This window comes from Urocitellus parryii, chromosome 11 (assembly GCF_045843805.1).
Source record: "Urocitellus parryii isolate mUroPar1 chromosome 11, mUroPar1.hap1, whole genome shotgun sequence".
Classification (NCBI taxonomy): domain Eukaryota; kingdom Metazoa; phylum Chordata; class Mammalia; order Rodentia; family Sciuridae; genus Urocitellus; species Urocitellus parryii.
The window spans coordinates 38116807-38143399 of record NC_135541.1 but is presented as its reverse complement, the minus strand read 5'-3'; the positions used below and the strand labels follow the sequence as shown (position 1 = coordinate 38143399).

The 26593-nt window shown below is 38.3% G+C and overlaps 1 protein-coding gene across 2 annotated transcripts in view; it reads left to right on the top strand.

Annotated features, from left to right (window-relative positions):
- The first annotated feature begins 3693 nt into the window (after positions 1 to 3693).
- The window catches only part of Usp24 (ubiquitin specific peptidase 24), a 133475-nt gene continuing 110575 nt past the window's right edge, over positions 3694 to 26593 (top strand). For both annotated transcript variants that reach the window (XM_026382289.2, XM_026382284.2), the window contains exon 1: positions 3694 to 4100. In XM_026382289.2, coding sequence (XP_026238074.2) covers positions 3780 to 4100 — 321 coding nt within the window. In that variant the 5' untranslated portion in view covers positions 3694 to 3779. The remainder of the gene's footprint in view (positions 4101 to 26593) is intronic.

Here is a 26593-nt window from a genome sequence, read left to right as displayed (position 1 = left end):
GCAATGCCCAGTTAAGAAGACAAACAGTGTGCTTACAGAAATATAAGAACTGACAAGAGAAAAATCAGACAATAAAAATAGACCCATGAGAGATCCAGATATGGAAGTTATCAGATAGACTACAAAAGAGCTGTGACTAAGGTTAAAGAAATTAAGTAACATAGAATGTTTCTGCATAGATGTGGAAGCCATAAAAAAGAATTAAAGTGAAATTGTAGAATTTAAATACATAAAAACTGGAATTGAGAACTCAATAAATAGATTTAACAGCAGATAAGATATAGCTGAAGAGAGAATTTGTGAACTAGAAGAGAGGACAGAAAAAATACCTAGACTAAAACACAGAGTTATAAGGAAAACAAGACCCAACTCTGTTTGAATGTGATTACCCAGAAAGAGTAACTGGTTTTGTCTTTTAACTGGGTTCTTCACCTTCACTCTTCCTCCCTTCTAAAACATTATCCACATTGCAGTTTGGTTGATCTTTCTAAAATTTAAGTTAACATCATCTCTCTTTCAGTTGCCTGCTTCTCATTCCCTCAGAATAAAATTCAAACTCCTTATCACAGTTTTATGTGGTCCTCTTGGATCTGCTGTTCTACCTTTCTAGTTTTGTCTTGTGCTTTTCTTCACAACTCTACACTCCAGTCCTACTCCACCTGCCTTTAATCCCTCTAAGTTGTTCTACTCTCACACAGGGCCTTTGTACATGTTATTCCTATCCTTTGGAGTTTTCTCCCTTCATCTCATATTCCTTTTCCTGACTTTCTTACTTTCTGTCACATTACAGTTTAAATGTCATTTCATCTGGGAAATCTGGACTTGTTAATTTACCCCCACACAGAATAAGAAATTTAGCCCTTTACATTCTGAAATTACCCTATCAAAGAATCTATATCAATTTATTATTATTGCTTATCTGTCCATCTTCTATAGACAGTAAGTTCCAAAAGGAGAAAAACTGTATGTCTGGCTCTCCCAAGTCCTCAGCCTGGATCAAAATTGATACTCAATAAATAATTTAAAAATTATTAATTAATATTAGAAATCTTCATGTCTTTCATCAAGATAGTCCACCATGCCTCACTTCTAGACCTGGCTATTTCTTTTTCTTTCGAAGTTTTCTAGAGAAGGATATATGTGAGCTAAATGTAATTTTAAATTCCTGTTTAAAGTCCTTTTAACATTTTCTGGATTTTATTGCAATAAAAATAAAAATGTAAATGAAAAGTATGAATATTCATATCGCAGAACCCACCCATGCCATCCCAAACCAATAGGACTTAAAGTGCTCACTTGCTTTCTTACATGTAAAGAAGTGTGATTTTACTATTTGCATCCTCAAATGACACTCTGGCTTTTCAGTCACTCCAGGAGCTGGTTTAAAAATGGCCTTCCTTGTTTTTCTGTAGCCTTTTGTGGCTCCTTTCCAGTTTTTATCACAGACTGTTTTTCTCTGCTTCCTTCTCTGTCTCCTCTTCTCAGCTGAGCACAGCTTCCTGTGTCATGTTCTATAAACCTGCCACTGTTGATGAGTCTTTTTATGTGCCATCTGAATTGGCCGGCTCTGTCTCATTACCTCCTAGGTTCTATCTCAAGTTTTAGTGGCAAACAATTTCTTCTTTCTCCCTGTTACTTTCTCTTCCCTTATAATTCATTCCATATTTTAGTCACTGAATTAACACTTCAAAAACGGGCAAAACTGAATATCCTCACTTTGCCATCATCACATTTTGTCTTTTTTGTTCACTCCTGTATCAGGTGTGTCAAGAACAGTACCTGGCACCTGGTAAATGGAACATACTTGTTGAGTAAATTAAATACATTGACATGCACTCTGTGACAGGCTGCTTAGGTAGCATTAGATGCTTTTCTTCTTTGCCGTCATATATATTTAAAACTTTATTGGTAACTACAAGATAACACTTAATAAAATTTTATTTCAGTATCTACTGTTACCCAATCCAATCATAGGTGTTCTTTGTTAGCGGGTAGTTTTCTGTACATTTGTTCAGAAATGGAAAAAGGTGGTTTTATTTTGTAATTTTCATTCATAAATTAAGAGACTTTATTTGCTCGGGTATAAGCCTAGTCTGTAGTCTATAATCTAGTTAATAAGAACAACGAATACAGTACAGTTACCCCATTAAATGCAAAGTATTGTGATAAATGTACCTAGTAAGTCCAATTGCTGGTTCTTATAAATGTAGGTGGCAAGTGTCTAGGCCGAAAGGGTTCCTAGTCTAGGGGGAAAGGTGCTAGCGCAAATACAATGAAATTCTCTGGGTGTGCTGCCACTAACTTAAGGTTTCGGGTAAGTGGAGATCCTAGTAAGTGCTGGGTTGGAAACAGAAGTGGTTTGATGGGATGAGAAGGATTAGCTGGTCAACTTCTGGTTGAGGAATACACCAGGATGGCAGCATTAGCAGCTGCAACTAAATTACCAAGAATGCAGTGAGAACGAAATGGCATCAAGGCCTTGGGAGAGGGTGGGGAAAGCACCATAGGAGTAACCTGAATTGGAACAAATTGAAGGGGGAAACCCCGCCAGAGTCAGGGCTTAGATGGGGAAGCGAAGGGGGTCAACAAAATGGCCCCAGAACGTCAATGGGCAAGGTGGAAAGAGAAAGCAAAGGAAGCAAACCTTTACAGGGGGAGGGGACGCTGAAAAACAGAAACCGGGTTGGGGTGCTCCCCAAAGAGGTAATCGTGACCCCAAGACTGTGGTAGAAACTTGGGTAGGTGGTCAGCACCAGGATGGGAACACACGTTCAGGGTTCCAGTGCGTCTGCGGCTGGAGGGTAACGCAGTCTGCGCCTTGAAGTTTTTCATACATTGCACTGGGGTGTTGATTTCGGGCCGAATCGAATCGTCTCCGGGGGATTTCAGCATAAGAGTTTGGTAACCAAAGTCGTCAAAACTGGGGGTTCATTTCAACCGGTGTTTGGGGTCTTCGGGGAGGGCCGGGGAAGCCGGGGTGGAGGGCACGTGGGGGCGGCGTGCGCGGTCTGGGCAGGCAGGTCTGTGGGCGGCGGCGAACCGGATTCCGGCAGCGCCGCGGGTGAATTTCCTTCAGGACTGCGGCGCGCTCCGGGAAGGGGTGGAGGTGGATCAGCGCGGCGGCGGCCGGGCCTCCGGGATGGGGGCGTCTCGGGCAGCGCCGCTCCGGGAGGGGCCCGGTGGCGGCTCCGAGTGCCAGGGCGGAGGTTCGGTCGGCTCGGGGGACCGTGGCGACGCTCCGCGCGGTAAGCCGCGCTCCGCTTCGGCCCCTCCCGTCCCGGGGGAACCTGTTGCCGGAGAAAGGGGAGGGCGGAGGCGAAGACTGCGGACCCTCCCTCTCCTCTGGTCCGACCGCCCGGCAGCCCTTTCACCCTTCACACGCTCCGCGCCGCGACTCCTCCCTCCGCTCCTTTATTAAAAACAACAACAACATCACACGGCCTCCGCCACCCAGCGCCTGGGAAGAGCCCCGCGGCCGCGGCTCGTGCCGCTTCCGGGAGCGGAGGCGCGGCCGCGCGCGGGGAGGAGGAGCAGGCCAACATGGCGGCGCGCAGGGCTGGGCCGGGTCGCCGCCGCGCCTGAGCGCCCTACCGCCCCGACTCGGCTCGCGGCGCCCACGCCCGCACCCAACCTGGCCCGGCGGCTGCGGAGCACGCGGTGCAGGAGCGCAGGGGCCCACTTGGGCGCGGGGGCGGCGCGGAGGGAGCGCCGCGCGGCCGCCAGGCCCGGGACCCGCAGCTTAGCGGCTCGCCGGCCGGCGCAGCCCGGAGGCCCGAGCCATGGAATCAGAGGAGGAGCAGCACATGACCACGCTGCTGTGCATGGGCTTCTCGGACCCCGCCACCATCCGCAAGGCCCTCCGCCTGGCCAAGAACGACATCAACGAGGCTGTGGCGCTGCTCACCAACGAGCGGCCGGGCCTTGACTACGGCGGCTATGAGCCCATGGACAGCGGCGGCGGCCCCAGCCCCGGGCCCGGCGGGGTCCCGCGGGGCGACGGCGGCGGGGACAGCGGTGGCGGCCCCTCCCGCGGCGGGAGCACCGGAGGTGGGGGCGGCTTCGACCCCCCGCCCGCCTACCACGAGGTCGTGGACGCGGAGGTGAGGTGGGCGTCCCCTGATCCTCGCGGGAGAGGCCGCCGGGCTGGAGTCCCGTGGGCAGGGGACACACCCCGTCGGCCTTGTATGGGGAGGGAGTATTCGACGGGGACTGTAATGGGAGTGTGTGTGGCGGGGGTGGGGGGCACACTTAGAATAGAGCCCCGGCTTCAGTCGGGGACCGAGGTAAATTGGGGTCAGGTGGGAGAGGGACTTTTGGGGGAGGAGTCCGAAGGGGAGTTCTGGATGTGGAGCCGGACAGCCTGTCGCGGTGAGGAGGGGTCTCCTGGGCTTCTGGTTCCGCACGCCCACGCTGTGGGCAGGGGTCGGGCTGGGAACTAGGGTGCAGACCTAGCCATCGGTACGGGAGCCTGACATTCTCCTGGAGCCGTAGATCGGAAGGACTTGCGTGTGGGGTCAGAAATGGATACTGGAAGACCAGGTTGGGTCCCAGATTCTGTGGCACCAGGTTGGAGTGAAGGATTGCGAGAAACTCCAGGTTCGGACTCAGAAAAGGTGGGATGGTCCAGCCAGAGTAGTGGCCTGCCTTTGCTAGGGTCAGAGGAAGGCTGTTGGGATTAGGAATGGTTTTGGGGTTTTTAGTCAAGGGTTTGGAGAAGAGGACGTTGACCAGGGTCTAAAATGAACAGGGACTGGGCAGAGGCCAGGAACGACAGGAATTCATAAAAGGTCGGAAGGAGGCTCAACTGTAATAAGGTGTGAGGGAATAGGGTTTTACTAAGGTCCGGTAGGTATCAAGGCGTGTAGTGGGGATTGGTAAGAGGCTTGGCCAGGAACGGGAGCTGGGGAGGGACCAGGCAGTAATGAGGGCTGAAATTGGAGAATGAAGCTGGGACCCAGCCTGGAGGGGAAGTGCTGGCCATAGGAAACGTCAGAAAAGAGGGGAAACTAGACTGGGTAAGGAGAGAGTGATATGGAGAGATACTGGAGTGAGAAGGAGTCTGTTAAGAAGGGGCTGGCAGTGGCCTTGCTCAGAAATCTAGAGTGGAGAAAAGTAGGCCTTTTAAATTTCGGATGTGACTAAAGAACATGGGAGATGACAGACTTGTACTAAAATGAGGGAAAACAACCAGAACCAACAGTACTTACGATTAATTACTTTGCAGAAAAATGACAGCTCACGCCAGGAAATTTGGTTAGATTCATTGGATAGTGCATTTCAGGGTCCAGGAGCTCTCTTTGGCCTGACCACATAAGAACACAGATCTTAAGTTAGAGGGCTTGTGTTTTTAGACAGAAAAATGAATTTGGATAATTCTTAATGAAGCTAAGTCTTCTAAGAGAATTTTTCCTGAGCAATGTTATGTCCTTTTGCAGCAGTTGTTCAGGCTGAAGGTGGCACCTGGGAAAAGATGTCAGTTAAAAAAAGACCCTGTTTCTGCACAAGGTTTTTTTTTTTTTTTTTTTTTTTTTTTGTTTTCAGACATTGACATATTTGCTCCATGGCCCTCTGTTACCCAGTAACTCAGCTGTGTCATTGACTAGTATATGGAAATAAAGACTTATTCCTAGTTTGGGAATTTTTAAAAATTTCTGTTAAGTAACTACTTACGTCACGTTAAGAAATCTTGAGTTTCTCATTGCCAGTCCCCATCACTCTTTCCCTTGTTTCTTACAGTTTTGACCCAGCTTTGAAATCAAGAAGAAAGGCAATGCTTTTTTCTAAAGGTGTTTGTATAATTCTACAAACTCAGTGCTTCCTCATTATGGGAGAATTTTTGTTTTAGTTGTTGGTCACAATTTCCTGTGATTTAAAATCAAATTATAATGCTTGTGGTACGTTAACATTAGTTTACTGTCTGCATTTAAGACTTACACAGAATCAGGGATGGCTCTTGTCATTTTGTCAGGTGAATAACTGAGGAGTTTACAATCAGGTAAAATCCAGAGACACTCTTTCTGAAGCAGTATCAGTTCTTAGTTTCCCCTTGACCTGTAGATTTGGTCTAGGGAAGGCTGCACCATTACTTTTGAGAGTGGAAGAGAGCTGCTGATAGGGGCTGTCCTACCCCTAAGTATACTGGCAGACCTGCAGGGTGATACTTACCTAACACATCGGATCCTGGTGAGAATGTTTAATCCAGAGTTTGCTTCTGTGGTTTAAAAAATCTTCATGCCTGCCACCTTGCTGCTTGTGTATTCTTGCTGTAGAGAGTAGGAAATTGAGGCTTTTGATTCTTGGAAATGGAATAGGATTGTTTATGGATGTCTATAGCATGTCAGCTCTGTATTAGGTGCTTTATATATTTTATTAATCCTCAGTGGAATATTACTATTTTGGTTGGTAGTAGAACTTGAATTTGAACCCAGGTCTGTCATATCAAAAGCCAGTGTGCTTTCCACTGTTATCAACTCATGGTTTAGGACTAAATTCATTTGGTAGCAGTAAAGATAACAAGGAAAAATACAGGGAAAAGAGGCAAGTTTTGCTGTTACTTTGCAAGTCTAGAAATGATGTGGTGAGCATCTAATCAAGGTATCAGGACTAGAATGAATGAAAGGAGAATCATAGGGTTTTTGTTTTTTTTTAGAGCAGAAAATAAGAAATTAATAATTAGTTCATCTCCTTTGTTTTACTGATACAGCCTTTCAGGCCCCAAAGGGGAAGTGGCATATCTCTAGAGTCAGCTAATAGAAGAGGTGGAGTTAGAACTCAGGCCTCTCTCTCAAGCCAGTGCTTTTCCTACCAGCAAGCTAGAACAATATGCATGAGTTAAAGGGAAAGAAGAAAAGAGAGGGCTAAAAAACTAGTTAAAGATTGTCTGCTTAACTTTATTTCTAAAAAATGAGTATTTTATTTAAAATTATATATATATTTCTCTTTTGTATGTATGACATTTTAGTTTCAGAGTGTTCTTAAAAATGTTTGAAAATACATAGAATGACATCTAATTGGTTAAATAGAAAAAAATACAGCTCAGTGGTATAGTGTGTGCTTAGCATGTGCAAGGCCCTCAATTTGATCCCCGGCACCACACACAGACACACATACAGAAAAAAGATTTGGTTTATTTTATGTTTGTAGTGTGGGGACAGCAGTGATTTTCACATTCAGTAAACATTTAATACCTACCATGGCCCAGGGGCAGGGAATAGAGTGTCCAACAGAACATAGAGTTTACATTCTAGTGGATATTAGTCCACAGCTCTCATTTTACAAGAGGTGACCTCCCAAGGTCATGTGATGAGTTAGGGAAATCAGTTTAGTAATTCAGGGCCGCGCTATAATTAGGATTTGGCTTAAAAATCATAATTTGGAAAAGTAAAAGCAGTTAATTTCTGTTTCAGCAGAAGCAAGGAGATTGCATTTAGAGAGACCTAGATATCTAGCAAAACACATGGAACTGCATAAAAAACCACCTTTTTAATAACTTCCAATTAAGTAAAGCTTCACAGAAAAGCTGTTTGGTTCTTACTAGAATTGTTGAATATTGAGATAGATATAGTTTTTAGTTTCTCTGGGTCTCAACTGGACTTTGAGAAGCTCTCTGATTTTGATTTTGAATAGTATTACTTTAGAACCATTCTATGGCAGATAGGAATCTGTTCTATTATTACCAAGAATGAGACCTCACAGCTGCTCTAAATAACTTCTCCTGATCTTTAACAGCCCTACTGTCAGAACTCACCACTGATACTTGTGGCTAATAGGAACCCCTCTGACCATACTAAGTGCTATCCCCCAATTCTGCTCTCCAGAGCCCTGATGTTGGTCCCTGTGATCCTGCCCAGGGGATTAATGGAAATCTGAAGCAGGTATCCTGAAACTCTTATAAAACTTTAACAATGATGGAATGTATTATACACACACACACACACACATTTATATATATATATATATATATATATATCTCCCAAAAATTTAAATCACATTTATTTATAGGTCTTTAACTTACCTCATTTCTACCCTCCACCCCTTTGGTAGTAAGTGTAAGTTATAAGTGAGGCTTATATTAAAATTCATCTAATAAAGTTAATAACAATCCTAATATAATTGTGGAGAAAATATCAAATGAGCACATTTTAGTTAACCATTAGTGATTTGAAGTTTAAATATATAACTTGTCGTTTGTAATTTAAAAAACAGTTAAAGAGTTTTTTGTTTGTTTTGGTACTGGAGATTTAATCCAGGAACAATTTACCACTGAGCTATATCCCCAGCCCTTTTTATTTTGAGACAGAATCCCACTGAGTTGTTAAAATGGCCTTGAACTTGCAATCCTCCTTTCTCAGCCTCCCAAATTGCTGGGATTACAAGCATGTGCCTGGCTCCATTTAAAGGTTTTGAGTAAAAAATAAAATAATTCCTCAACTTAATTGAAAGTAGATGAAATAAAAATAGGAAATCTGAAGGGTGAATCAACAGCTAGGTACAGTGACTCAACACCTGAAATCCTAGCTGCTTGGGAGGCTGAGGCAGTAGGATAGCACGTTCAAAGCCATCCTCAACAACTTAGCACAACCCTAAGCAATTTAGTAAGACCCTGTCTTAAAATAAAAAGGGCTGGGGATGTGGCTCCATGATTAAGTGCCTCTGGGTTCAATCCTTGGTACCCCCCCCCCCCAAAAAAAAGCCTAATTTAAAAAATATTTCTTTTAGTTGTCAATGGATCTTTTATTTATTTCTATGTGGTGCTGAGGATTGACCAGGGCCTCACACATGCCAGGCAAGCGCTCTACCACTGAGCCACAACTCTAGCCCCATAACCTAGTTTTTGAAATAAGAATTTCTCTATGATCATTGTATGTATCTACTTTGGGAATTAGGACTATGAGTTCATCTAAGGGTTGAATTCTCACCTTGTAATTACCTGGTTATTTGCTTTTAGAATGAAAGTAATTTGGCATAAAGGAAGTACCTTTTGTATGTTGTAAGTGCTTAATTCTAGTGAAATCATTGTAGATCATGACAGCTTTATATAGCATAATATTAGTAGCCTAAATTTTGAAACCTTTTTCTGTACTGGAAAAGTAGATACAATGGTTTAATAATTTGAGAAAAAGGTTTCTAGTAGGAAAATATGTGCATGTACTTACATATGTATATGACTACTACTGCCTAGGATGTTCATTTGAATCTGAGTGTGAAAATAATTTTTTTTTCATTTTCAATAAGAAAGTATTAAAAAGATCTAGTAGATTCCTTCAAATCTAAAGTTCAGTTTTCCAGGAAACTTTTCATATTTGGAATACCAGAGAGAAATAAGAATATATAAATAAATAACCACTTTTCAGATAAATTCATAAATGTAATGCATTTCACTCATTTTTGCTTAAACTTCATTTATATATGTATGTATTTTGTGGTAATGGGGATTGAATCTAGGGTGCTCTGCCACTTAGCTACATTTCCAGCCCTTTTTATTTTTTTGTTTTGACATATGGTCTTTCCTAAATTGGGGCAGCCTTGAACTTGAGATCCTCCAGCCTCAGCCTCTGGAGTTGCTGGGATTACAGTCTTCTCTACTGAGCCCTGCTAAATTTTATTTTAATTTTTTAAACACTTTTAAATAAGACAGTTTGAATAATTTTTAATATTAGGTTTCCTATCAAATTAGAAGGGTTTTGTAGTAGTCCAAACATGAGGTGATAAGCTCTTAGAGGCAGGCACATTTGGCAGTAATAGGAAGTGACTGTAGTAGCTCAGTGATAAAATAGAGTCTGGAAAACTTTAAAAGCAGTCTAGCTGGTTTATGTAGATTTGAAACAGCTTTTTGTGCATCATACCCCTTAGAGGATAACTGTATTTTTAATGATGCCACAGCCAAGAAAACATTCCAATGTGCTCTGTTTAAGAAGGGTCAGGAATGTGTAATATAGCTTAGTAAGGTTCGTGTTTTAAAAAGTGGAGAACTTTGGATGCATAAAGAAACAAGCTTCAGATACTTAGAGAATTCAAATATGGGGATATTTCAGTCTGAGTATATTAGCTAGATTTGCAGAGGTTCTAAGAAAGTTGAGCTTCATTTTCAGAAGAGTAAATGTGTTCTTTCTTTTTTGTCCTCTCTTCCTATAGGGAGTTTTAGTTTCTCTTTTAATCTTGTATTTCTCATTCTCATGATTATCAAAGGAATTTTTACTGTTTAATATTGTCACAATTTAATATAATATGATAAACTTTTTGTTAAGCTCATATTGATAGTAGGTGACAGTGTTCATTTCCATGGTGAGTTCTTGGCAAAGTATTTTTATAACCATTTTGGTTTTGTGTTGCTTTCAGGTTTACTTCTTTGTCCAACAATGAGAAATCTGGCTTCCACCATTGATGGCTTACATTTTTTATTTTTCCTTGTATGTGTATTGGGTGTGAAGGAAGTAGAATCTACTTGTAGAGATGCTTACCTTAAGCCAGTCAGTGGAATATATAGCTATGGACTTGAATTGTTTTTATTTGTTCTGAAGGAAAGAGCTAACATAATTAAGGCAAAATTTTATTGTAATATTTTTTCCAGAAATGAGACTGTGTCAGCCATGATGTAGAGGTCTTTGGAACCTTTTCCTAGGGCTGAGTTGAAGACTTGATTGTCCTCTTAGAGATAAGTAGTTCTTTAGGTACTCAATAATCTGAAGTAAGCGTCATTGTTCCAACTCAGTGGCCTTTCCTGTAGTATCTATCCAGTTATTTGAATTGTGAAATTTGATTGACGTAAAAGTATCTTATAAAAGAATAATTTAATAAACAACATGATACTTGGCATTTTTTATGAGCAGGTTTCCAAAATGGTTTCTGATATTAGTCTAACTCGTTGGTTAGACATTCTATTATCAAGAGTGGTTTCTGCTTAGTGTGCTTTTTGATCCCAGCTTTTCATGAATAGGTCAACATTTCTTTTGCTTTCCTTCTTTTCCATTTCTCACTCAATTATATTGTCAATTTGGGTTGAAAATTTTGAAATCTGTGCTTGGAAATCTATAGTGAAGCATTTTGGTAGCGATTTAAAATGTATTTCAACTCCTAGAAAATATGAAGATATTTTGTAATATCTGCTGTAAATGGCAGCACCATCATTTGTCTTAATTATTCTAGACTTCCTTTACTTTCTGAAACACCTTCCATTTCTAACCCTAAGTAGTTTTCCTTCCCCTACCCTTACTCCTCTGGTTTTGTTCATGTCCATTTTTTTTAGTCTTTCTCTGTGCAACAGTGACCCCAGAATGATCTCCTTAAAACACAAGCTTTAACAAAGGATGACTTTGATCACAAATATTTGGTTCTTTATCTCCTATAGATAAAATCTGACCTCTCTTTTAGGTCTCCATACTGGCCTTATCTGCCACCTTCCTGTTCTGTGCTCTCCCTTTTAGGTTAGATGCAGTCACTTCCCCAGTCTTCGCCTCTGTCCTCAGCTTCTTATCCACCTGGCTAACTCTAATTCATTCTTCAGGGTTAGCGCAAGTGCCACTTCTCATTAAGGAATACTAGTCTTATACCACTTACATTTCCCCACTGCATTTTGCATACACACCAAATAAAACAATGATGCCATTTAGGTTTAACAAAAGATATTTATATGTACGTATCTTCCCAGTAAGCTTGAGACACAGAACTATTTCTTTTTCTCTCTTTTTCTGTAGTACTCATGGCTTTTGATTGGGAAGAGAGATTGACTGGGTGGATGGATGGCAAGAGAATTTTAAATGGAATGAAACAAAAAGCCAAATGGTATTTCAAAGAGTATAGTATACCAGCGATTTGGGAGACTGTTTCTCTTCAGGGTTCAGTTGATTCTCAGTTTTCTCCTCTATAAAGTGGGCATTTTAGATTATATCTGTAATTTTTTTCATTAACCCTTTTGAGAAATTAAAAACTATGAGACCAATCATTTATATGAGATTTAAAATAAGCTGATGCTAAAATATTAATACTGTTATTTTGGGGTGATGGGACTACATTCTTCTGAATTTAAAAAGCTTTCTTTAATGTGCTTTTAAAAATTATTATAGACCTTATTAAATACATATTAAAGTAAATAACAGACCACAAACTGGAGTGGTTGCCTATTAAAATGACGTAGTTAAAAAGATAATATTGTATGATTCTTAGAAAGATTTACATAGATTTCAAAATTACTTGAAGTTTGCAACTGAAGAAAATTAAATATTAAAGATATTTATTAATCTATTTATTTATTTTTAGTCTAACTGAAGCATAGGAAGGAGTGTTGCTTCCCAGTATATTTAGGAGTTTTATTTCAAAAGATGTAGAATTCATATTTGATTTTATATAGTTATTTTATAGTTTGTTGTTTTGGTGCTGGGGATTGAAGCCAGAGGTACTTTACCATTGAACTACATCTGTAGTCCTTTTTGTTTTTTATTTTGAGACATGGCCTTGCTAAGTTGCCTGGTTTGGCCTTAAACTTGCAATACTGCTTCAGCCTCCTGAGTCACTGGAATTACAGGTGTGCACTACCATATCCAGCATTATTTTATAGTGTCTGGGTATTTCTGACTAAGAAAACTGAGAAGTTGTGAATTAGCAGGAGTTGGCAAATTTGAGTCCAGTGTAAGTTTAAGAGCACTTTTAGTTAGTTTTTCTTCATGCTCCGCCCCACCCCCAATATCTCACAGCATTTTGCCTTTTTATATATGACTCTAGGGTGTTTTGATTGACCTTTGGTTTATCTTCCAGCCTTTGAAGACTCCCAAAGGTCTGTGACTATTTTGAAAACATCTCTCTTTACAGGCTTTGTTCTTTTTTGATCCAATACAGATGTATGCTAGACTGACACAGTCTTCCCTTGTACTTGTGTTCCTGTGACCTGTAATGGTTTTACAGTTGTTGGGCTATTGGTAGCCCCCAGGCACAATCACTCTGTTGTTTTCAAGAATTGTACTCATTTGACTCTTCCTTTCTAGTCTGTTTGAACATTTTTAGGAGAGTGGGACAACTATTTCTGTTATCTCTATTAAAGGGAAAATAAAGAGTTCCCAAATAAAAACACTAGATTTATATCAAGTAATGATTTAGGTCAAACTCCAATGGTAATAACAGAGTATAGGAAAACTTCAGAGCATTAGAATAGTTAATAGCCCATTTAACAAATATCCATTCATTCAGGTTTTTTGTTGTTGTTGAGATCTCACTGTGTCCTGGGCACTGAGGTAGGTGTACAGAGTAAATGCAATGGTGGATGAACCCAGTCTGTCCTTTTTCTGTTGTAGCCTTGAGGCTGATAGCTTTCTTTTGCCTTAAGTCTAATTAATTATAGTATTTGATTTCAGTAACTAGAACCCTTCAAAAGTTATGGGTTAAACGTGAGAGAGTTTAGATCTATCAAAAGCTTACATGGGGCTAAGATTATAACTCAGTGGTAGAGCACTTACCTAGCATGTGAAGTATGTAGGTAGTGCCTCAAGAATTTTTTGTGATGTAATTTGATCTAAAGTGTTGTCCACTGCCAAGAAACCAAGTGATGATTTTTTTCAAGTGTTATTTTTTTAGTGATGTGGAATGTCTAGAATTTGTAGTTATTTGATTGTTAATTGTTAATGTTGAATATTTATAGGTTGATATTCTCTCAACCTATCTGTTTTAATACTGGTACTAGCTATTTTAATGAAGTTGGGGATATTTGTTGTTGTTGTGAAAGCATAACTATATAAGCTTTTACTAGAATAAAAGAAAGTAGGAACTAGTCTTATTTTAGGCTAGAAATCTCTTAATGACTTTTTTTGGTTTTGATACTGGGGATTGAACTCAGGGCATTCAACCACTGAGCCACATCCTCAGCACAATTTTGTATTTTAGAGACAAGTTCTCACTGAGTTACTTAGGACCTCGCCATTGCTGAGACTGCCTTTGAACTCATGATCCTCCTGACTCAGCCTCCCAAGCCATTGGGATTACAGGTATAGGCCATCATGCCGGGCCTCTTAATGACTTTTGATAATTAAAAAATAATTAAATAACTAAATATTCCTCATTTAAAGCAAGAGGAATATTGGAAATTTTTGAAAGACTTCAGATGATGAAAATGGCAGCAATTTTGTAAATGAAAACCTGTCTGGGATTAGTAACATTAGGAATCCTTATTTATTAGTAGTATTTTGCTTTTTGTGGTCAGCTCTATATTGGCCTGTGCTAAAGTAATATTTTGAAATGTTAGCAATTTTCATTTTGTGAAATTAACTTCTCATGATGTAGTCCTCATTTTGGAATGTTCTGATGCATTATAGTAGCAGCAGATTCTCCTGTATTTCACTAAAGGGGTGACCAAGTATATTAAGAAAATATCAGATCTCTGTTGATCAACCAGTGTTGTTGAATCTCAGTGTTTAAATTATCCCAGCCAAATATATATATAAATATAATATATAATACATAATATTTATATATATATAATATATATATATTTGGCTGGGATAATTTAAATATATATATATATCACACTAAAAACAATTGGTTCATAATATGTATACAGATATACTGACATCTTTAGCTGATAACAAGCAAGTTCTATTTATTTTTTATTACTGAGTTTTATGTGTTTGAAGTGTGTCTGTGGAAAAGGAATTCTAAGCATTTGTTAAGAAGAATCAAAGAACAGAAGTGATGCAAAATGACCTGGGATTCACCCAGTTTTAGTGATTATATATGGGAGAGATATTAATTAAGACTATTTAGCAAGATATACTCTATAGAAAAAAAATTATTTGTAAACTGGATGTGTTTCCAGCTATTCCCACTCCTTGTTCCAGTAAATAAAAAGTTCTGACTTAATTTAAGAATTAAAATTGAAGATTTGTTTCAGAGTTGGAAGAGAACATGGATTCTTGGGGTGTTAAGTCTTTATCATTTGGGGATGAGAATCTTGACTCTTGGCTCATTAGCAGAGTCAGGATGGGAATTCAGCCTTCTGTGTTTTGTTTACTTTTCCACCCATTCTTTTTGACCTGAGGAAGTATTTGACAATAGGTCATCTTTAATATATCCTTCCTCAGAAACTTTGTGTATTTTAATCATAATCACTTCTTTGTTAGCTGTAGTTTGAGTTGGGGGGCATAGTTGCCATTGAATGCTGCTTTCTCATTCATCGTTTTTTTACCTTTGCAATTATTCATAAGCTCACAAGGGTGATGAGAGCTGAGGAGGCTGAGCAGCCGCCATCACCTGTGAAGTGCTGGGTCAGGCTGTCCTCTTAACCCTGGACAACTGCCCCACTCACTGCCTAAGTCTATCCACACACAGTTGGACATGGGTAGTTGATAGTTAGTGGTCAAATCTCTTGAAACAAATAGCCTAATTTAATAGTTGTTTCGGACATGACACATGCTTTGGTTCCTTAAAATTGCCTTTTTGTTCTCTATGTATTAAACACACTGATTATCACAAATACCATCTGGGATGTATAATACACTTGCAGGTTTGAATTAAACGTTTTTAAAGTTATTGTATTAAAACCAACACTTGGCCTAGATTGCATATTTTAATGAGCCCAGAAATAATACAGTATGTATCGATGAACCTTTGGAGAACACTTCTAAAAACTAGGTGTAAAATATGTCAGATCCTTTTATGATCCCATGCATGTGCCCTTTTTCCTACTTGACATGCCCTCCTCTCTCCCCAACTCTTGCCATATTGGACCCTAGGAGTTAATCCGTAACTCTGTCTGTGTGGCATCAACTTGATCCTGCCTTTTATCCTTTCTCTACAAAAGTAGATTTAACATAGGCTTGCAGATGGCAGAGGTAGGTTAGGAACATCTCCTTATTTCCCTTAGACTCTAAAGGCTGACATGCCCAGTCTTCTTAATCACTTTGCTCCTAGTTTTCTCTTGGGGCTTGGTGAAGCATAACCTTCCCATTATTCTACCTCCCATTTGTTCTCCCCTCCTCCCTAGTTAGAAGTCCCTTCTTGAATTTGAATGGAAGCCCTTATATGACATAGCATTTTTTCCATTGTATTGATTCTGTTCTGCTATTTATCGCCCATAAAGAGTTATGATTCCTTTGAGGAATGGGTCTGGTTACCTGTGTTTTCCATAAAGTCCAAGGTAACACTTGACATAGGAGGTGCTAAGTTAAATGAAAGAGCCAGTTCTGGTAAATATTTAGTTTGTATCATCATTAAGAAGTAACATTTCCCTCTACCTAGATTAGATTATGCAGAGGGAAGGGGTGGGAGGGAAGGGGAGGGAATGTGGGGATAGGAAAGATAATAGAATGAAACAGACATTATTACTGTATGTATATATGTTACTGCATGACCTATATGATTCTGTGACATGTACACTCAGAAAAATGAGAAATTATACCCTATCTGTGTATCAAAGTACATAAATGCATTCTAGTGTCATGTATAACTAATTAAAACAAATTAAAAAATTTAAAAAAGTAACATTTCTTCCACTTGTATATCAAATAGCCTCTTAAAACTAATCTTGCCTAAAAGTTTACACCACAGCTTGAATGTAACATAAGTTTTTTTAGTAGTCTATTAGCATATTTCTGTTGCAGTGTTTAATCTAATATTATTATTTGTGGGAAGGGACTTTAAAAAAATTATTGCTCTTGTCTTTCTAATTGACTCAATTCTGATATAACACATTAATTAAATTTGAGCTTAGGTATTCTGTACCCTTCCCTTTGCTTTATGTGTTTTCTTGAGCTTACAGAAAATATACACAAGAAAGAACATAATAGACACTTAAAAGTCAAATGAAGAACACTTTTTAGTTTTTAGTAGGACTATTTGCTAGTCTGTTTCTATACAGCTTTGTTGTGTGACTTATTTGAGCTCTGGTTCAGTAAGTAGAAGACAATTTGCCGAGATTGTCATTTAAAACAGGAAGCGGATTTTTAGTGTTGTTTTTATTTTAGATTGCCATATTTGTTTCCTTTAAAATAATGATTATTGTTGTTACTATTAATCCAGTGAGTTTATTTTGAAGTAAAGCTGTTGAGACACTTGATTCTCCCCTTATCTTTCCTCACCCCAGTATAAAAAAAGGGTGTGGGGGGTTTGGGGGGAGTAGGAGGAGGAAAATTATAGCAGTATAGTAACCATTTGTTCAACACTAACAAATACTCAAATGTCTTTGTCTCTTGTCTGACCTGGGAAAGCTAAGATACAGCCCCAACTTTCAAGGAGTTCTTAGCCTTGCAGTGCCCTGAAGAGTGGGAAGAGGGCCAACTCTAGATCAGATCACTTGGGTTGCTTTTTTAGAATTGCTGGTCCCTATAAGATCTCTAGCTGTCACAGGAGATTCTGACAGAGTGAAGAGAAATGGATAAAATACTAAAATGTTTAGAAACAGTCAGCTACAAATCCAAAGTGGATATAATCTGATTTATATAATAGATGTATTTTCCCCAAGACTTTATCTTTAATAATTTCCATCCTACATAAAAGTTTTTAAAAAAATACATTGAATACTTGCATACCCTTCTCCTTGATTCAACACTAGAGACATTCTGTCACATTTCTTTCTTTCCTGTCTCAAAAGGCACACCTGAAACTTCTGAAAATAAAAATAAGTTGTAAACATTATGACATTTGATTCCTGAATATTTCAGGATGTATCCTCTAAGGACAAAGATGCTTTTCTGCAAAACTGCAGTCCTATTTTCTTGCCAAGGGAATTTAACATTAATACAATAAGCATTTATTAATTAGTTCATATTTAGATTTCCCTAGTTGTATTAAAAATATTCTATTGCCTTTTTAAAAAATAAAAAGGATTGAATCAGAGATTGTGTATTTGATTTGAATATCATGTTTTTTAATCTAGATTCTACAGTGATATATCTTTTTAATCTATACTTTGACATTGTTGAAAAGTTTAGCCCAATTTTCTTATTGTATTTTTAAAAATTCACAATTGAATAATTTTAAATACAAAGGGCAATTTTATTATCTGTTAGGGTAATAAGGAAAACTGAACAAAAATAACTTCTTTCATTTTATGATTTGTTTTGCCTTAATAAGATTTTGTGGGGGTGGAGGGGTACTGGAGTTGAACTCAGGGGCACTCTGCCGCTGAGCCACATCCCCAGCTCTCTTTTGAATGAACTTGTGATCCTGTGTCAACCTACCAAGCTTCTGGGATTACAGGCACATGCGCCACGGTGCCCAGCCCTTAGTAAGATTTAAAAAATTTTTTTGCAGTACTAGGAATGGAACCTGGGGCGCTGTACCACTGAGCTGTGTTTCCCACCCTTTTTAAAATTTTATGTTGAGACAGGATCTTGCTAAGTTGCCCAGGCTGGCTCTGATCTCGGCTTCCCAAGTTGCTGCCTAGCATGGTGGCACATGCCTGTGATCTCAGTGGCTTCAGAGGCTGAGACAGGAGAATCAAGAGTTCAAAGCCAGCCTCAGCAATGGGAAGGTGCTAAGCAACTCAATGAGACCTTACCCCTAAGTAAAATACAAAAAAGGGCTGGGAATGTGTCTCAGTGCTTGAGTGCTCCTGAGTTCAATCCCCAATTCCCCACCCCCCAATTAGAGGTGAGCCACCGTACCTGGCTTAAGATTGCATTTTAAATAATCTTTATTTTTTATTGGATTTTAGCATTTTTAGAGCCAGACTGGGTCTTTGGTATATAGGTAAACATTTTCGTTTTAGAGAGAAAACTGAGGGATGAAGATACCAAGTCTTGCATCTGACAATGTCTGGAGATCTTTTTGATTGTCAGACTAAAGGGATACTACTGGCATCTAGTAGGTGGAAGCTAGGGGTATTGCTAAACGTCCTGCAGTACACAGAATAGTCCCCTCATTATCCAGCCTAAAATGTCAATATTCATGGTTAAGAAACCTTGGCCTGAACTGCCCAGCTAATGGTGGGACTTAAATCCACATTTCTTGACTTTCAGTTCTGTGTTCTTTCCACACACAAAAACGGCTGTGCCTTGCTTTCTTTCCCTTTCATTTCCCCACCTTCGTCCTCCATGTCTTTACTCTGGATCTTTTTGTTAAGCCTGATGAATTATTCTTGGCTATAAGGTTAAGGCAAATTAGAACATATTGCTTGATGGAAGCTAAAGAGGAAAAAGAAAAAGAAAGGTGTGTATTGATTGGGGGGATGTCTCCTAAAAATCAAAGGGGGATCAGTAGAGGAAAGAGACCAATGGGTGGGAGGGGGGGGAGGGAAGTGGGGAGAGCTGGGAAGTGATAGTGGCCCCATTATGTTGTTATATTGTATGCATGTATGAGTATGTAACAACTCCCATCAGTACGTACAACTAGAATGCATCAATTAAAAAATGGGGAAAAACATTGCTTGAGAGAACATGAAGTATCTTTCTAAAAAGATGTTTCAGAAATGCTTCCGTTGAAATTCTACTCCTTTAAGTAGAATATTTTTGCAGAATAACCTTTTAAGAGCAATTTAGATAATCATAATAGCACTTTACTTTGTTTATTTGACGTTTGAGTTTACAGAGCGTTTTCACATACATTATCTTATCCAGTGCTCACAAAACTCTGTGGTTAACACACAGCAGTTAACACAGCAAATGGTATTTTTTTTTTCACTAGTTAGGAAATGAAGGTTCACAGAATAACATCTCATCTAACTGTGGTTAGGTACATATTAGCCAGAATGACTTGGAGGCAGATTTCATTTGAACTTTGATCTGCAAAAAAAGGGAACAAACAATCTCATAGTGACCTAAATGCTTGGTCACTAGACCTTTTCAAGCAGAGATTCTGGGATATTGCTGGAGATGTTGTACAGGCCTTTATGTATCAAATAAGAGTGTAGACACTGGAACAGAATAGATGATTGTATTCAGCTCTTCTTTGAGTGAGATAATGTAATTGGGAAACTAAACTTATAAATAAATAAAGTTTAATAAATTCAGTATTTAATGCTATGGGGATAGTTCTTTAAATCTGCCACATTCTGTGGAGGAACAGAGCACACACATAGTTCCCCATGCTGAGATCCCTTCCCCTTCTCTTTCATTCTATGCTTAACATTCACTCATTGATTCACTAGATGTTTATTGAGCACCTGCTCTGTGCCAGGGGCTGGTACAGATTACACAGCAAGCAAAACAAAAAGTCTTGACACCATGGAGCTTATATCCTAGAGAGGAAGAGACAGACAAGAAACAATATAAGTAAAATGTAGGCTGTCATATGTTAATAAGTAATGTGGAAAGAATCAAGCAGAAGAGAATAGAGAGCATGCTATCCTGAGTGGGTGATATGACCAGAGCTGGTTTTTTTTTTTTTGGATAGATTATTCAGGAAAGGCTCCACTGAGAAGATCATATCTGAACAAAGTCCTGAAGAAGATGCAGTATAGGAGGGAAATGTGCTCTTAGTTAGGTGTTGGCAGACCTGTCTGTAAAGGCTTTGTGGGCCTTATAGTCTTATAGCAATTCAACCCTGCTGTTGTCATATTAAAGCAGCCATAGATGATCTGCATAAAAAAAAAAAATGAGTAGGTCTGTGTTCCAGTAAGGAAGGGAGGGAGGGAGGGAGGGAGGGAGGACCATACAGTAGACAGTACTTTGTCAGTTTCAGCTTTAAGTGGAAGGAACACCTCATGTGAAGACCTGAATAGGAGCAGGGCTGGCATGCTTCAAGAGCAGCAGGGAGGCCAAGAGAGTTGGAACTCACTGATGAGAGGGGAGGGGGTCAGCTCCTTAACTGCTAATAACTTTTGGTTAGAATGAGGGAGGCATTGAAGGTTTTAAACAGGGAGATAACATGGTCTGATAAGAAAGATTAGGAGTTTGTTTTGGGGCATGTTAATTTAAGAGGACTGTTAGATATCCTAATGCAGCTGTCAAAAAGGGAGTTGGATATATGCTTGAAGTCCAAAGAAGAGGTCTACATTAGAACTAAAATGTGAATCTTCAGGTTAGAGATAGTTTTTAAAGCCAGTTGACCATGCATTTTTAGCATGGGTAATATCACTACAAAGGGGGCAAAATTGGTTCTTGAGGGGGAGTGAAAATCTTAGATATTGCAATGAGTTACATCAAAGTTTAACCCTATCCAACTCTGTCTTGTTCCTTACTATTTAATATTGTGGAGAATGGAGCAATCAAGGAAAAAAAAATGTCTGAAAGTGTTCTTTGGAGAGGTGATAATGAAAACACAGCATTAGATTGGACTCTGTGAGCTCATCAGCAGTGAGTATATGTGAAATAGAGGAGAGGTCTGGCCTGGAAGGTACTCCAGTGTCTAGACACTAGTGTGGAAGGGGCCTGCAAGGGAGCCTGTGGAGTGGATAGAGTGGAGAGGACAGGTAAGGGTGCTGTCTACCTTCACCAAGTGAAGGTGGGTTTTCAAGGAAGATTATTGGATAGATCATTCACTGAGAAGGTCATATCTGAACTGTTTAGTTGTGTTCAATGATTCTGGTGGGTTAGATGAGATGAGGACTGAGAATCAACACACACACACACACACACACACACACACACACACACACACACACACACACCCCATATGCCCTATATGTGTTGTGATGAAGAAGTTACATACTTCCTTGGGATTTGGTTTAATCATTTTGTGTTCTAGGCTTCTTTGACCATGTTTAGGGTGAGTCCCCCTTTTTTTCTAAAATTCTGAAATTTAAATTTTAAATCTAAATTCTAAAATTCACCTTCTTAACCTTTTTTAAAGTAGCATTCAGTAGCATTAAGATTATTCACCTTGTTGTGAAACAGATTTCTAGGAGTTTTTTCTCTTACAAAAATCTGAAACTCTGTATCAAACAACTTCTTTACCCCCTACCTCTAGCCCCTGGCAACTACCTTCCTATTTCATTGAGTTTGACTACTTTAAATACCTCATATAAGTGAAATCATACAGTATTTTGTGCTTTTGTGACTGGCTAATTTCATTTAGCATGACATTGTCAAACTGTGTTCATGTTGCAGTATGTGACAGGATTTTCTTAAAAAAACTTAATGGGTACCCTTATTATATTCTTTCATAGCACTCTTAGAATTGCATCTTCCCTATAAGAAGTTGTAATTTCTTATTTGTTTTCTCCCCCTCTGGGGTATTTCCAAGCTCCAAAGGCAGAATGTGTTTGTCTTATTCATCAGTATGTTCACAGCCTCTGGAAAATAACAGAATTTTGTCTAAAAACAGAAGACAGAGTATCTTACTTTGCGTGAAGGAATCTTGAAAATTTTGCTGAAGAGATGGTACTCAAACTGGTTTTGAAGAAGTAGGAATTTATTAGGCTGAGAAAAGGGCCTTGTAAGCATTCAGCACATTCTAGGTGGAGGAAACAGCATATAGCTGTTCATGGTTTCATGACAGGATCTTGTGTATGCATGGAACTCAGAGGTCCTCTAGCTGGAGCAGAAGGTGGCAGATGAGAATCTGTGGAGGTGTCATATCTGAACTGACTGTGTTTAGCTATGTTTAATATTTCTGGTGGGTTAGGTGAGACTTGCTTCACCTGAAGCTTGAAGCGAGTCTGGCTGCTGTTTACTATCATCCTCAGGTTCTCTTTGATCTGGGTATTATTCCTTCAAACCAGGCACTCACTGCTCTCTATTTTCATTGAGGAAAACTAGGGCCCATAGAAAGATTCAAAAGTTTATTTCAAATCACACAGCTAGCTAGTGGTGGCAACTGAATCAGCATTTAGATCTCTTGTGCAAGAACACAGAGTAAAAGAATTAAAGAGTACAACAAAATTAAGGATGAACACTAATTGCCTGTGCTAGATAACCCCTTATCTAGAATGTTATCTTAAGTTTTAATGATTCAAAATAGGGCTTTGGAAGAAATTTTAATTGATAGTTTTTTTACCTTCCTAAATCTTGGTTATGGGTATATTACATAAATTTTGTTTGTTTGTTGTAAAATATTTTGCCTCCATCCTGGAGTGATGCTTTTTGAGGTCATGTCATTCTGCCTATTTTGGGATGAACTGTATAATTAATATAGAATCTCAGATTTGAGGAAACCTTAATTTAAATTTTTATTCCAGTCTAAACAAAAGTGACCATTGTTATTAGGTAAGGAACCATAAAAGATATGACTTTGGGTTAGTAAATTTACTTAAGCCTCAGTCTATTTGCTTATTGAAAAAATGAGGATGATAGTTCTTACTTGATGAAATTTTGGGAAAAGTAAATTGTAATACATACACACTCACACTCCACAGTGATTGTCCAGTGCCTGAAACAATAACAAGGTATTCAGTAGATGTGATAGTCTTCCTTTGCCATTCACTCATTTTATTCTCATCTTAATTGTTCTAAGTCTCCTTTACCATCTCTCTCTTCCTTCCTGCCATCTATTAACATAACTCCAGTCACTGGGGATGCCCTGAGGAAATTGGGACTATAGTTAACATTTTTTGTTCCTGAGATCAATGATCTGTTAATACCCAAATCTTAAGTCCAAGTGAGAATAAATTCTTTAAGATACCACCTTTGAATTACAAGATAATATCTCATGAAAACTTTGTATTTAATATCCTGAATGCATGAATAATCAGCAAGGGTTAATGTAAAGGACCACAAGAAATGTCAACTTTCTAGAATAGTTAGGAAATTATTTACTGTTTATAACATGGAATGAAAAGGCATTCCAGGAAAACAGTTTGCAAGCTTGAGAGACAATGTGTTAATAGCTTGGGGATTGTACACTAGCACGTTCATTTTCTCTTCTTTTTCCAGGAAGTAGTATTTTAGGAATTATTTTTGCTAGTCTGAAATAACGAAAGGAATATCAGATCTGCACGTAACTGTTTCTGAATTGGTTTGAAAATATTTCATAAATAAGGGTAACAATTTCAAGATTTAATGAAAATTATTGTAAATTTGTGACTGAGAATGAAATGTTCATGTTTTTCTTAAGCACTTGACATAGAACTTTTTTTTAAATTAATAGACAAATCCTTTTAAAATCATCATGGGAAATCAGTTTGCCATCTTTCTATACATTGATCAGAAATTTACAAATTCTTTTTTTTTAAAGAGAGAGAGAGAATTTTAATATTTATTTTTTAGTTTTTCGGCGGACACAACATTTGTTTGTATGTGGTGCTGAGGATCCAACCCGGGCCGCATGCATGCCAGGCGAGCATGCTACCGCTTGAGCCACATCCCCAGCCCAACAAATTCTTTTGAGTACATTGTTGGCTAGTAGGATAGTTCAGTAATTGAGTTTAATATTAAAATAAACTTTAAGCAACGTTGGCAGTTTCTTATCCATTAATTCATATTCTTTATCTGTATTTGTGGAGTCAGTGAGCAGACAGGAGCTTATCGCTTTACTAACAAATAACAAGCATGGGTACCTCCCCAAGTCAGTTTTGCTTCTTTTGACAAATAAATTTAATAATTCATTCTTGTCAAGATCAAGAGCAGTTTGTTGTCCTTTTAAAAACTCAATGAAGATCGTTTTCTAAATAAATATTTAATTATTTTATTAACTGAAAATTTACATGAAGATTTTTAAAGCTTGTTTGCAGTTAATACTTTTTATTAAACCCAGTTAAGACATTGGCTATGTTTAGCTTGTTTCGTTTGAATTTTTCAGATGAGCAAGTTTTTGTATAATGGGTAGTAACTATATATGAACATTTTTTATTATAATTTATAATGTAAAAATACAGAAAATATTTTGTCAAAATAACCTGTGTTAAATATGAACATCTTTGCTAAGCTTTGGGAGGAGGGGATGATAATCACTATACAGCGATACTATACAATGCCAGCATTTATCAATTCCCTTGAAAACTTCAGTTCCAATAACAGTGCTGTCTTGTTCTTACAAGCAAATAAATTTAAGTAAGCCTTAGTCCGAACAGTTTTTAAACTGATGAAGTTATAGCTATTTGAATTCCTTAAATGTTCAAAATGCTGTCAATATTATGGGAATTACAGAGACCTTGTTTATATTTTCTTTTGTATTTATGGTCATTAAAAAGATTACATGTTTAGACAACAGCCTAAAATACTGAAGATGTATAAGTATGTATTCAACAATGTTAATTGATTTTAATCCTAAATTGGCCAATTCAGAAATCATAATTTAACACATTAATTCATCTGTATGACTTTTCCTGGATGATAGAATATATAAAATTTAGTGTTATTAGAAAGTTTTTTAGTAAAAAGGGACATTCAAGAGTTGTTAACAAGCTCATTTCTCTTCTGCCTTAGTGTCAGAATTGTGCATTTCTAATAAGGTGCTGGATTTATATAAATATTCTAAAGTTGTTTTCTTTTTTAAGCAACTTTTTAAATTTTAAATGAAATTGACAGAATAGCATAATGAGAAGCAGTGAAGATTTTGTCAAAAAGGCTAAAAATGTTAAGGTTTTATTATTTCAAAACCAGTACTACTTGAAAAGTAGTACTGGATTTGAAATATGACCTATACTTTCTGCCTCAAGTACCATTTACCTTGAACTACATCACATAACAAACTTATGTACATATATTTGTTCACACTGCTTGTGAAGAAGGACACTTGAGTACTGGTGTGCCCTTCACCCTTTCCATTTCTATACTTCTTCATTATCTCCTATTAAAACAAGAATTGCATCTTTATCTCCCCCACCCCCTGCACTAAGCCCGTTGTTTAGAATGTAGCAGACCTTTAATAAATATATTTCTAATCAATTTAGAATCAGTGATCATTAGTAGTTACTTTGGTATCATTTGGATTTAGCATCTAATAAGAAAATAATATATTACATTCCAGAGTTTTTATTAAAAGCCCAATACCTTGTATGTCTGTTGGGAGTTATTTTGCAATAGGACAATTCTAAGCTGTTTTATGAGTGTTCACTTGCTCAATATGTAATTTTTGCCAAGAACAGGCTCTACTCAAAATGATGACTCAAAGTATTAAACCAACCTAAACATGGATTCATATCACTATTTCCCTTTCTCTGTAATTCTCTGTGTTAGCAGCAACCTCCTCAAAATGTAATGCTGCTCTGTTCTGTATCATTTGTTGACTCTCATGTATTCCATGTCTTTCCTGCCCTCTTTTTTTTTTTTTTTTGGCATAGTTGGATGTTTCTTTCCTTTTGCGGTGGGGGGGTGGGGGGCAGGGATGGAACACAGGGGCATTCAACCACTGAACCATATCCCCAGCCCTATTTTGTATTTTATTTAGAGACAAAGTTTCACTGAGTTGCTTAGTGCCTCACATTTGCAGAGGCTGACTTTGAACTCTTGATTCTCCTACCTCAGCCTCCCAAGTCACTAGGATTACAGGTGTGCACCACTATACCCGGACTTGTTTCCTCCCTTTTTAAGACCAAGGATATTAACTGCTGAGCAGACAGCATGTTGTTTTTCACTTGTCAGGGCTTAAGTATATTATTTTTTAAATTGCTATTTAAGACTGTCTTAATGGCAATAGGTATTATATTTGTATTAAAGGCTATTAAGTACAACTCTTGTGTTTTGAAATTCTTCTTTTCATATATTCACATAACTGTAATTATTGTACTCATTTTTATTATTAACAGCTTTATTAAGATATAATTCACATACCATAAAATTCACTCTCTAAAGTGTTC